The sequence below is a fragment of the Parus major genome, chromosome 5, assembly GCF_001522545.3.
Source record: "Parus major isolate Abel chromosome 5, Parus_major1.1, whole genome shotgun sequence".
NCBI lineage: Eukaryota > Metazoa > Chordata > Aves > Passeriformes > Paridae > Parus > Parus major.
Window position 1 is genome coordinate 3,491,978 of NC_031774.1, and position 13,280 is coordinate 3,505,257.

Consider the following 13,280-nt stretch of genomic DNA (forward strand, 5'->3'; position numbering starts at 1 on the left):
GTCCCAGGTGTTTTCCCAGAGCTGCCTCCAACATGATCTGCCCTTCCCACGTGCCTGTGGCTGCCAGGATGCTGCTGACAGAGGCTGTGCTCCACTCCAGCACTGTGTGGGTGATGGGCACACAGGTTCTTCTCTTGGAATCCTGTCCTGACAACTCAAGTTAAAGGAGGACTTGTGTAGATCATGACATCCCTGAGCATCCATGAGCTCAGCTGTAGGCCCTTGGGGCAGGATTCAGGAACAGCTGGCTGGGGAGCACCAGGAACAGCCCTTTGTCCTTCTCAAACCACAGGTACTCCTGTGCTCTCGGGGCTGCCTGCCCTTCCCTTCAGAACGACCTTCCCAGAATATACCAGGTTCTCCAGTGTGCATGTTTAGGTACAACTCTGCTTCTGCCAACCTTTCTTTGCTCCAGAGGGGACACCACACCATTTAAGGTGGCTCATTTAAGGATCAGACCCTAATGACAGTCAGGCCAGCAAGAAGAATTCAGTGTTTTTAAATCCCACGTCATGGTAAGCACAACCTGGCACCCCTTTGGCTGCAGGAGCACCCACATGGCCTGTGTTGGCCCCACTGCATGCCAACAGTTCCTGATCCTTCCACACACACCTTGCCCACCTAAAAGGGCTTTCTTGCTCCTTTCCCCTCTCCTCTGAGGATTACAGGGTTATCCAGGAGGTCTCCAGTCCAACCTCAAGCAGGGTCAGCTCTGTAATCAGAACAGGCTGCACAGTTCACTCCTGCTGTTCTTGAAAATCTCCAAGAATGGGACGGCACAACCTCCTACAAATTGCTCCACAGTGCCATGGTTCCCACAGCAGAAACCCTGTCCTTCATGTGCCCTGCACAGCTTTAGCCTTTTGGGAATGAAAATCTCCATGCCAAAGACCCTGTGGGCACACAGGAGTGGCCAGGGAAGCCTTTCCTCTTTAAGGCACTGCAAGAAACTCTTCTTCCCCCTTCCCAGACTTGGAATCAGTCTGGTTCCTCCTAGCCCAGCTCAGATTCCCATCCCAGCCTCTGCATGGACCAATTGTGCTTTTTCCTCCTCGCCCTTGCAAGAGATTAATTTTTTATTTTTTTTTTTGTGGCAAGATTGTTAAAACATTTCTGCACCGCAAGATTAGAAACTGCCATTTGAATTATTTTGATAAACCCAGCCTCACACATCCTTCTATTCTATACAAAACAAAGGGCAAAGGGAATGGGGTTTATTTTGGTTTTGGAATGATCTCTCCTGGGACTGTTTTGGTTACTGGGTAACTGGATGTTCAAGCTGAAAAACCCTTCTGTGGTCTCATCCACAGCTTTACTGAAAGCCCAAACACTGGAAACCAACCTAGTGATTTCCTGTGACTGTACATCTTGTCTTCTGACTCCAGAAACAGAGCAGGGCATCCTTCAGCTGGGTGTGTTTTGAAGCAGAACATGTTTTGTACCATCAATGAATATTATTGTTCCTATAGGGAACTCTGTGAAATTCCAAAAATCTCAGCATTTTGCATGTAAAACAAATCAATGATGGACAGCAAAAGTCCTTTAACATGAACTGCCATTTCTGCCTTTCAGAGGTGAATGGGAAGGGATAATTCACCATTTTTCAATTTAAAATTTTATCTACTATGAAAATATATATGAAAATACCAACTAAAGAAGGAAAAAGCTACATTAGACTATGACTAAAAAAGGTCAAGTGATGTTTTCAGACCAAAAGCTGACCTGAGCCCCACCATGTCTCCAGGAGCCACCACTGGTTAAACTGGTGTCAGGCTGTTTTCCTGAAGTGACACTCAGAGCCAATTTCCCATGTGCCAAGTTTTAGCTCAAATGAATTGTTACAAATAGCCAAAAATACCCGGACAGGATATGAGTAGGAAGCACAAAATAGGATGGGAAGAGATAGCAATGAATGTTGTCATGATTAGCTTAAAAAGGCTGGAAAAGCTGTAAATGTCAAATGAGATTTTTAAGAGATGAATCTCCTCCCTTAAATCTTCTGCCTCACCCTCCCAGCAGAAAGCCCAGGATGAGTTTTACAGCAGGTAATGAAAATTACTGATGCTTCCCAAGCCCCTTTTGCTTTGGGCAGAGATTTGGAACAGGAGCATAGTGGAATAACTCCTCACTGGTATAGGCAGAGGGAGATGGGGTGTGGGCCTCTCCCTTTCTTTGGGGAAAGATGGGATGCTGTGACCTTCCTACATTGGCAGAAAAGGATTTTTAGTTCAGATTGACCAATTATTTAGTGCAGATTTATCAATCCTCATTTAACCCCAGAGACTTTGAGCTGACATTTCTGGAGACAAACTGAAGCTAAACGTGGACCCAAAGTGGCTCTCAGCCTAATAACAGCTTTTCTCTCATAGAGAAAAAGCTCTTGGCACACCAACTGCCCTGCTACACTGTTACATGCCTGAATTTCTGCCAGGGAAGTGAATCAGCATTTCAGGGAGTGACCAAAAATGCCCTTCCTTTAGGAGGAGGTGGTGGAAAGGTTCCTTGGATCTCAGCAGCTCTGTCTTGCTCATGAACCAGTCAGCACAGGGGAGTGCACTGACAAACAAGACTCCCTCTTGCTCCTCCTGAGGGGATGAGGAACCAGCCATACCCCCCAGCTTTGCTTGGTGCATTTCAGCCCAGTTTGGGGTGGCAGTAGCCAGACAAGGATGGTCAGGTGTATCAGGCTCTGCCTGGAGCTAAAGGTTGGGAATTACTTTGGAAAATGAATTTGCCTGCTAAATGCATCTGTTAGGCTTTACAGCTGTCCTGTTAGGAATAAGGAAGCAAGATTGCTGAGGCTGGCTCATAGGGATTACACAGGATTGATGTGAGGAGGGCACTGTGTACTTACACATTACAGCAATCATTTAATGGAAAATTAAGACACTTGAGTGATTAGCTCAAACAGCAAGGCCAACCTGTCCCCTACCTATACACCCACACCTAGTGAGAAATGATTGATTCCCACCAGACAAACCAGGATCACCCAGGGGCTATCAGCATGGTCCCTGCTGGACCACACAGCTTTCAACCTTCTGGAAGAAGCAGTTTTGTTGTGGGTGCTTTGCATAAACAGAGCACCTCCTTCCAGTACGGATGTGACAGTCCTGAGCTTTGTTCCTGGAAATCCCACCGTGACAAACAATATTCACTGTGTTTCTCTCCATCAGAGATGTGACATTACTGTGGGAAGTCCCAGCTTTAGCCCATCCTCACAGATTCTGGGATGGTTTGGGTTGGAAGGGACCTTAATGCCCATCCAGTGCCACCCCCTACCATGGGCAGGGGCACTTTCCCTCAGACCAGATTGCTCCAAGCCCTGGAGTCCAACCTGGCCTTGGACACTTCTAGGGATGGGCAGCCTGCAACCCCTACCAGTGCTAGCCTTTCACAGAGTCTCCCACTTGTTCCACAGATGTCTTCAAGCTTGGAAAAGTTACAGAAATATTCCAGCTCTACAGGAGGTGCACGTGAGGCGCAGCTCTGAGAGCTGGTGCCTGCAGCCAGGGACATGAGCACACAGCCAGTTTCAGGATTTTGGTGTTTTGCCTGAACACAGAGGCAATTCAAGGCCCTCCTCCAAGCTGGGCTCAGCCTTTATCCATCCTGCTCTGGAATATGACACACACAGGCAGAGTCACTCCCTATTTTTACTGGCTGATCTCTGAGTCCTGATTTTTACACAGGGCAAAGAAAAAGCTTCCCTTTCATCTACAGTGTGAAATCTTTCCCATGTCTAAAAATCACAGCTTTAAACCCCTTGCTGCTGGTGATCCAGTGCCCAGAGTACAGCACCAGGCTGGGAAAAAGGGATAATTTTGGTGGGTTGTGGGGTGAATAAGGATGCAGGGCAGAGAAACCTTCAGCATGACAACTACCAGCACTTTCTTCAGCAAACTTTTTGGACACCAGGCATGCTACACCCACAGGTCCTGGCAGCACTGGAGCCTTCCAGCCTTTCCCTTACATCCTGCCCAGACAGTCCCATGGCCAGCTCCAGTCTCCCACGGCTCCTTGGCTCCCACCTCCCAGGAGCTGGGTGGTGCTAGGGACAGGATTAGCTCACAGAAGGTGTGGGCACAAAACAAAAACAGGACAGAGGGGAAAAAGCTACAAAATTCCTCACAAAACTCCTCTCTTCCCAGGAAGCTGAGGGAACGCATCATGCTGGTTTTTCTTCCTGGGGAGTACAAGTGACTCACATGACACTTTCTCCCAGTGAGGCAGTTTTGAACTGAGGTCTTTTAATTTAAACCATTTAATGAGGTTTTATGTAAGGAATGCTCATTCATCTCCCTCCATCTTTCCAAAAGGATCCATTAATATTTAATGTGCTGTTTCTGGGCCTGTCTCTCCAGCTTTCTAAGCTGCAGCCCAAGCATGGATTATGCTCACCTTGGAACCCCTGGCAAGACATATGGCAAGCCCAAACCTGCTTCCCGTTTTCCTTCCACCCAGCTCCTGCAGAATTCCTCCAACAAAGAGGAAAGGTGTAAATCCAGGAGCTGTGATGCAGCACCAGGACTCTACAAACAAGTCTTTCCGAGGGGTAGTGGAGCCAGCTTCCAGTTTGTTCCCAAGACCCTGGAGACTGTGGCTATTTGTGCATTTTCCTTGTGTATTTATAGGCAGAGCACTGTCCAGACTTGCTTTTGGTTGTAGTTCTGGGAGGAAGGTTTTACTTTCTGGCAGGAACATAAAAGCTCCTCATTTTTGATTCAGATCTTTCCTTTCCTGCTCCAACCTGTGGGCATCAAGGGCCTCTGGTGCCACTGGACTCCAGACTGGGACCTAAAATAAGGTCTGTTTGCAGATCACCATGGACACATTGTCTCTGCAGGTAGTTCATGAATATCCCATCAAGAATCTGTAAATATTGGTGCTTTTGCTCTGTAGTGTCAGTTTGTTTTTCGGAACTCCCAAGGCTCAATTTCAGCCCCTTGGAGGCCAACAGTAAATCCAGATGGGATTCAAAGTGGGGGGTCAGGATCCACCAAAACTGATACTGGGGTGGCTGTAGGACTGAAATGTGTCAGCCCAAATGAGCTGCTGCCACTTCTGCTGTGGAGGCTGAAGAACACTTGGTTCCTCTCTGCCCAGACCTGTTGGGCTGGGTTATATTTATCCAGGTGCTTGTCTTCTGGAGAATCTCCACAATGTGAACAATTTGATGTGCAGAGCAGGGAGTGTTTCCTTCAGGCACCTGGCAGGTTGTACGTGGGGACTGCCTCTGCAGGAACGTGGCACGAGCCTCACGCACCCTGGAGCTCCACACACACACTCCCCCCTTCCATAGGCTAATGTCTTTCCAAAGGGATCCATGATCCCAAGTGGCTCAGTCACTGTAAAGGTAACTTGAAAGGATGGAAGAAGGAAAAAAGCAGAGGAATTGCTACTTTCCCAAACTTGGGGTGCTGTAAAGGCATCTCAAACAACACAGATAACAATGGGGACTCCTGTGGCCACCAGGCTCTCCAGGCAGTGTCCTCTAGATGTATTCCTTTTTCCAAAGCAGGAATCACCCCCATTTAAACAGAGTGGTGAAGTTCTGACTTGGTCCTGCTGAACAACCAGGGCCTGATTTTGCAAAAGCAGGGTTTGGAAATTTTGGATAGGACAAGATCCTGGCTTGCTTCTCCAAGGAGAAACAACTTGTTCCTCTGTTTGGCTGTCAGCCTCTCTGCTCTGGATTTGCATTTCCTGATGCTTTCTGACTAACCCAAAGATTATTTTTATTTATGAGTGCATGTTCCTGGCAGGGACTCTGACTTTCTTCTGGTGAGTCCTGAAGCCATCCTTACGGGCAGGTTCAGAAAAGCAACTAAAAGCAGGAGGAGGGTGGTTCCAGGAGGCTGGACCAGCAGACCAGAGACCCAAGTCCTCAAGTCAACCACAGGCTCCTGGGGTTCCTCTCACAACCAGTCTGAGAGACCTAAATCAGTTTCTGTGAATTTAGGACTCTTGATGTCATGAGGAGCCGTGAGCATACATATCCCAGCGCCTCACTAATGCCCAAAAGCAGTTTTGTTAGTGGATTGATGTGGGATTGTGGCCTTCCCTACCTGCCAGCTCCTTCCATACCATCAGAGAGGATAGGATGGATTGTGGAAACTGGTAGGACACTCCCAGGGGCTGGGGGAGCTGTCTGGAGCAGGAGCAGTGCAGGACACATGCACCACGGTGCCTGTGCTCCCTTTGCTCTCCTGTGAGTCCAAGAAGCCCAAGCTTTACACCACAGCCCATCAAACAGCTTTCTCCAGCATGACATTCCTGTAGGAAAACACCCAGCAGCCCTAACAGACGGTGCTTTGTGGGCCTGGGAAGTCTAAGAGATAACATCGTGTGGTGGCCAGCTCATGTTTCTCCCTGACGCTTTATGTTACTCCCAAGGCTGCTGCCAATCCAGCATTTCTGCCTGGCCCATCCCCCTGGAACGGGATACACACACAGACAGCAGGGTTGCATTGGACCCCTCACCCCAGGCAGGATCCTAGGGAGTGTTCCCATCCCAGGGATCTCACCAGTGCCCAAGCCCCATCACCTCTTGGTGCAGAGACTCCTTTCAGCATGGCTGATGGAGTTCTGGAGATCTGGAAGTCCTGTTGCCCCAGGCAGATTTCAGTGGGATGACTGATGAAAACAGACAAGGTTTGTTAGAACCAGGTTAGAACATGCTTGGAAAAACTTTCTCTTACTCCTAGGTCATTTAGCTTAAGGTTTTTGGGGGTTTTGCCATGTTTCTTTACTGTTCCAGCAAAAACTGTTGTGTTTGGATGAGCATAGGTCCCTGCTGCTACAATCACATCCTAATATTCTCTGATACCAACAAACCCAGTCTCAGTCTTAAAGGTCTTAGATCCATGAAGAGAAAAACCTACAAACACCAGATGCTGCTGTTATTAACAGTGATGATAACAATAATAGCCCTAAAATCCCCACTAGTATTTCACATTTGCACATTGTCCAATCTTTACCCAAATCCAGAATTTTTCATGTCCTTTCCACACACTATAAGAAGTCTGACCACAGCAGATAAGGGAGAACCTAATAAAAATAAAGTACAACAATAGCAGTGATCAGCCCAGAGAGGAGAAAGAGATATTGCTCTTTCCCTTCACAAAGCACTTCTCCACCCTTGGAAAAGAGGGACCAATGTCACAGCTCCCTCATCAAAGAGACTCAGAGAAAGCCAAAACAATGCATGGCCAGCTTCCATTTTCTATAAAAGTACAGAAATGAGGTGCAGACAATGCCAGGCTCCTGTCACGGCTCCATGTGTCTTTGGGAGGATATTTGACCTCCAAGGATAAGAGTGGCCGGAAAGTCAGGGAGTGGGATTTCCTGTGCTTTAAAGTACATGTTTTCACCCACCTTGATGGCCTTCAGCACTGATTTGTGCTGGCGTCCCTAAGTCCTCCTGGGACCTCCTGGCCTGGGCCAGATCAAGGTGCCAGGCTTTAGTCATGCAGTTTAGCTTCCTTGCTCCAGCAGCAGCAGCAGAATGAATTTGAGCCTGGCTTAGCTCCTGGAGTCTGTATCTCGTTCCACACCATGCTCATGTGCAAGGCTCAGCTTTTGAGCGACCCATGCAGAGACTGCCCTGCACCAGAAAAAGGTGGGGTGATGGTCTTGAAATTGGCTTTGATTAGGCTGAGTCCAAGGTGCCACCTGCACAGGCACACATTGCATGGTGATGCTTGCATCTCGCCTCCCTTCCTACGCTCCTCTGGCTGGAGGAGGAGGCAGCAGCCATGCCTGCTGGGAGATAAGGGGCAGATCAGAACCCTCTAATCAGGGCAGGGAGAAGACAACATCTGGCTGAGGCTGCAGGCTGTGGGAGCTCTGAAGGATGCTCCAAGGAGAGAGAGAACCTAGAGGAAGCCAGCCCACAGCTTCATCTCTCATGTCTTTGGTTCTATCCACATTTCAGGCGATGTGCTCTTAGCCCTCCTTCACCTTTCACAAGCCCCGTTGCCTCTTGATTTAGCAGATTCATTAGAAAGTCTCCAACCCCTTAGGAATGTGCCCTTCCCCCTTGCAGTCTTCCAGTTCAAATTCAATTAATATCCGGCAATTAACGCTGAATTAAAAGCTTTGGCATGAGGCTCCATCCTGGTTTCACTTGGCCAGCACCACACCACGCCCTCGCTGTGACCAGCACAAGGCCGAGCACAGCCACAACCTGAAAGCAACGGAGAGAGCCAAGCAAAGGGCAAATAGGAAAACAGCAGGAATAAACAAAGAAAAGGGAGCCCAGCATGATAAGGACCTACTGACTTGGCAGGTGTATGCACTGCTTCCAGTTTCACAGCCTCTTTGGGACACAGGCACCCTGGAAGAGAGGACAGCCTTCTAGGTTAGCTTATCATTTGGGGAGCCCAGCTGACCCCATCAGTACTTCATTAACCACCATGAGATGAAGAATTCAGAGCTGGTCCTGCTTCACCCACGAAGCCAGACTCCTCTGCCACTGCCATGGACTCTGCAGCTCTGGCAGCCACCTTCAGTTGCACCAGACGAGCTCCTCACAGAGCCGATCCCAGAGGTTTATTTTTTGGACACAGCTTAGGAAGGAGAAATAAAAAACAGGGTGACATTAGCTGGATGCCTGGTTCCTCCTGGTGATTCACAGCTGGGGCTGGGGACCAGGTCTGAGCTCCATGGGCCAAACTTGGTGACACATTCCTGCTGGAGTAACCTGGATTTCAGTACATTATGACATGGACCTGGGGCTGTAAGAGAAAGGAAGCTAGAAATATGCAGAAACACTTATAGAACTAATATGCAGAAACACTCCCAGCTGTCTTCAGCTGTGGGACACAAAGTGATTGGATGGTGCAGAGTAAACAGAGCAGAGTGGAGGTTTTAAAGAGCCCAAGTTCTCTTTCCCAGGTATCTTATGCTAATGCACAAAGAGATCCAGGAGATAGGAACAGTTTGAGGACTGTAAAAGGAAACCAGCAGACAGCTATTAACAGAGGAAAAATTCACAGGTACCCAAGCTTGGGCACAGGGATGGGTTTTATTACACTCAGAGGGGTTGGCAGACCACCAAGTTTCTATTCTAATGTAGATATGAATTTATACCTCTTATAGGCGTGCATAGGGATTTCAGTATCAACCACAAGAGAGACAAGAAACAAGGGGGAGCTTAACATACTAGCTACTAAAATGCTCTTAAGAGTCCTTTCTAGAAATGTCTCTGAGCTGAGTGTGTTACTGTGACAGAAAACAGGCTGAAAGTTGTACAGCTGAGCCCAAAACATGCTGGGTTCCTCCACACAGCCAAGTACTTCACCAGCATCCCCATAAACGCATCCCTCTGACATCCTACTGACAGTTCTGATAAGATCAATGAGAAAACTGTCTCTGCCCTCACCTCAGGGTGAAACACACAGAGAAAAATACCACAAGTGTTCCTTCCAACACGAGGAATAAATACGGATACGTAAGGAAACTAGGGCAGCCCTGCTGATGATACAACAAGCCCTGCAGCAGATAGTCAGCCTCCAGAGGGGAAATCCCAGGTGTCAAGGATGACTCCAAAGTATTCCCTGGGGATTACACACACTTTAGCCTAGATTCAGTGAAGACAAACCCTTGGAGGAAGCTCCACTGCCTGCCCATGGCTGTCATGGCAGCCCTTGGCACATGCCAAGCACACTCAGCAATTCCCTTACAGGAAGTCCCACTGAGGACACTGAGGAATTTCTTCCTTTAGGCCAGCAATAAGTATTTCAAAGCCAAACCTTTGAATTCTGGCAACCTTATCATGGGGTAAGCACAGTCTGACACAGGCACAGAAGTGCCCGTGAATTTTACAAGAGACTTAAAAAAAATTTAGGACTTTGCTTTGGCTTCCCATCAGCTTACACACGGAGCAGAGCTGAAGAGCTTGGATACCAAAACAAAACATTCCTTGAGATCTTATTAGATCTTTTTTTCAGGTTTTGTTTCTTTTCCCTTGCAGTTCTAATGTCAGAACAGTGCCTGGATCTCTCTCACATCTTCTCCCACATTCTAATTCACATTGGAAAGAAGACAAAAATAACCTGTGTTGATCCTGTCTGCCTTTCACTAACCATTCACCTCAGTATATTTTCCTTCATCCTTGAGCTGCTAGTGGAACAGCATTCAGTTATCCCATTTTTCTTTATGTGGGCAATCCCCTTGTAAAGATACTTTAACAGCTGGTGTAGAGCTTAAAATTACCACATAAAAAAAGCTAGTGGCACTCTAGGCATGAAAAATTACTTGGGACACACAGCCATGAGCACATGGGCACAGGGATCCAGGACAGACCATGGAGGCAAAGGCCACCTCAGTCCCTGTTTAACCTTAGGCAGGACAGTGCTGCTAGAAAAAGATGTGCTGGAATGTCACAAAGTTGAGGTGTGCCTGGAATAGAAGAGCAAAAGGGAGAGGTGGAAGTAGATTTTGAAAAAGCACTGTGGGATGTGTCACCTTCAGCCTAGGTCAGAGCAGTGAGAGGTGACTGAGAGCAGAGAGGAAACACCCTTGTACTCACCTGACTGCTCCATCTTCTTGGAGACCCCAGCTTGGAGGCAGGGAGGGCAGGTTGCACATGGATAAATCACCTGAGAGCCTGTTCCATAACCACTGACCCTGTCTCTTGTGCTTCTGCTGCAGTTGCCTGGCCTGTGAAGCAACATGAGTCACAAGGGATCCCTCAGCAGCAACCCCAGCTCATCAAAGTAAGGATCTTCCTGCACCACTCCTTCCTACCGTTCAGGGGATACTCCAAGCAGTCCCACTCATCCCCAAAGTCCCTGATGTTTGTTTCACCCTTCCTGGGCACCTCATAAGCTGGCACTGCCTCACACATCACCTGGCCTGTGCACTGGGGTTTGATAGTGGCACATTAGGTGGAGAGAGCAGAGGGACACCAGGAGCCTCTCCACCTGCAGCTTCAGGCTACAGCAGCCCATGGCAACTTCCTAATGGAGCCAGAGCCACCAGCTCTCTCCCTCCTTCCTGCTCAGGGTATGAGCACCTGAACCACCGCCTGCCCTCAGGGGAACACAGTGACAGAGCATAAAGCAGCCCCTGAGCACCCATGGGCTCACTGCTCTGTGCAGGACAGCCCGACTGCAGAGCCTCAGATCCTGCTTGGATCTTCCTCTGCCAGAGAAAACACTGTTAACTCCTGGGTGCTCATTCCTACCCACAACCCGGGCACAGGGGGTGGCCCTACCTGTGGCACTTAAAACTCAGCTGTTTACACAAAATTCCACCCTCCCACATTCTTACATGCAGGCACTGTAAGAATGTACAGTGAATAGAGATATGTTCTAAATCCAAGCACTGCCTTCAAGGGGTACATCTCCAGCATGTCCATTGGGGAGGGATCATCACCTTGGCTCTTGCACTGCCTCAGGTTCAGGTGGGCTCAGGAATAACATGGAGGGGGTCTCCCTGTAACAACCCCACTTATGGCACACTGGGAACCACTGTCCTTAACCCAGCCTCTGGGTGTGCTGTCCTTCCAGGGGACATTGTGAAGGTAACTCTAGTGGGGACAGGCCTGGCTGGGCTGCTCCGTGTCCTGTTTCCACTGCTGGGTTCAGTGACATGTGCCTGTGGTGTGGATAACGGGTAGGGTTGCACAGGGAGCCATCAGCACAGCCCACAAGGAAATGCTTTGCACAGAGGGGAAGGGCTGGTCCCTCTGGGCAACTGCAGAGCTGCTGTGTGAAAACTGATGTTAAAAATATTTGGGAGATGATGGTTGATTTGCACTTTCTTTCTTTTCCAGTGGCAGCATGGGCAAAGCCGAGGGAGCCTCCAAGCTGAGTGCAAAGGATCTGTACGGTGAGTCGTGCCTGCAAACATATCCAAAGTTTCCCATGGCAAAGGCACCTCTGGAAAGCTGGATGTGGATGCTGGGGAGCTTTAGGCTGGAACTCAATCAAAGCCACATGAATCCAGAGTTCCATACGCAACAGGCTGGCCTGACCTGGCAGCAAAAACACACCTCACATCTGTGCCAACACCTCCCATGCTGGGGACAGTTGGGATTTTGTGGGAACAGAATGTTGTTTCCCCTACCCAGATCCTCCCTAGGTCTGTTAGCAAGATCACCTGATAAAGGGCCTCACAAAAGAAAAACTGTCCTCAGCAGGTTAATGATTATCCTCTTCTAACTACTCGGTGAACCATGAAAATTCTGTGCCCTTTGGCTCTCTGGAAGTGCAGGGAATGGGCAGGATGGGTGTTTGTGCACAGTCCGAGAGGCAGCTTGTTTGGGTTGAGCACATTTAGGTATCAATACCAGTTATTCCTGATCTTAGCAGACCCAAGTACCCCAGGTGAAAATGTGGGCTCTGGGGTGGGCAGAGCAAGCATAAGTCATGTGAGAAATCACCTCCCTCAGTTATTTCCTGGGTAAGATGTTGGGGGTTGTCTGGTGTAACACAAGCAGCTTTTGGGGAGTCCGAGCCTACCAGCTCTCCCACCTGAGAGCTGTAGATTTACCTGGTTGATATTTTATTGGGAAGGCACAGGCTGTGTGTCCTTCTCCTTGGAGATCTTCTATTTGATCAGAGATTGTCCTTGGCAGCTGCCAAGGTGGTTTATTCGTCCCTGGGAAGTGACTCTGTTTGCCCAAGGATTTTGGCTGGAGGTTTATCCATGTGGAGCAGTGTCCAGAGAGACCAACCTCACCTGGGGAGAAGTGGGATATCAGGGGCTGTACTTAGTGCTAAACAAGGCCATTGTTAATGTCAATTACCTTCCAAGAAATGAAACATGAGGGTAATGGCAGAGCAGAAATTTGGGCTGTCTGTGGTCTGGAAGCTGCAGGGTGGGCAGGTGCCAAGGAGGGGTTTGAACTGTGTCAGTCACTTCTGGAGATGGAAGGACACATGATAAAGAAGAGGATGAGGTGTGGAAATTTTGGGTGCATACAGGGCTGCTAGTGCAGACAAACTCCTCCTGCCTCCAAGGCAGTGCACATTCCTTTGGCTGTGCACTGACACTGCAGCACATCAGGGGCAGAAGTTGCCAGGTAAACAGCCCTACAGAGATGTGTAAAAATGAACTTGGGAGCTCACAACGGTATTAAAGCCAAGCAGATTTGTAGGCTGGCACCCATGGGTGCAGGCAGCCCAGGGTTCCAGCCATCAGAACTCCAGAGGAGAATCTAATGGTGCTATGGCTCCCATTAGGGAGCACCCTCAATCCTGTGCCACAAAAGCCAGTGCAGGGAAAGGCCGACAGACTGCCTTGGAAACAAACACAGCTCTCAAATAAGCACT

At 48.8% G+C, this 13,280-nt stretch overlaps 1 protein-coding gene across 1 annotated transcript in view; it reads left to right on the forward strand.

Annotated features, from left to right (window-relative positions):
* The window catches only part of EPS8L2 (EPS8 like 2), a gene marked incomplete at its 3' end in the record, with an annotated part of 46,799 nt that overhangs the window by 8,717 nt on the left and 24,802 nt on the right, over positions 1 to 13,280 (forward strand). Inside the window, exons 2-3 of the mRNA XM_015629640.1 lie at positions 10,654 to 10,718; positions 11,780 to 11,835. Of these exons, the coding sequence (XP_015485126.1) occupies positions 10,675 to 10,718; positions 11,780 to 11,835 (100 nt within the window). The remainder of the gene's footprint in view (positions 1 to 10,653; positions 10,719 to 11,779; positions 11,836 to 13,280) is intronic.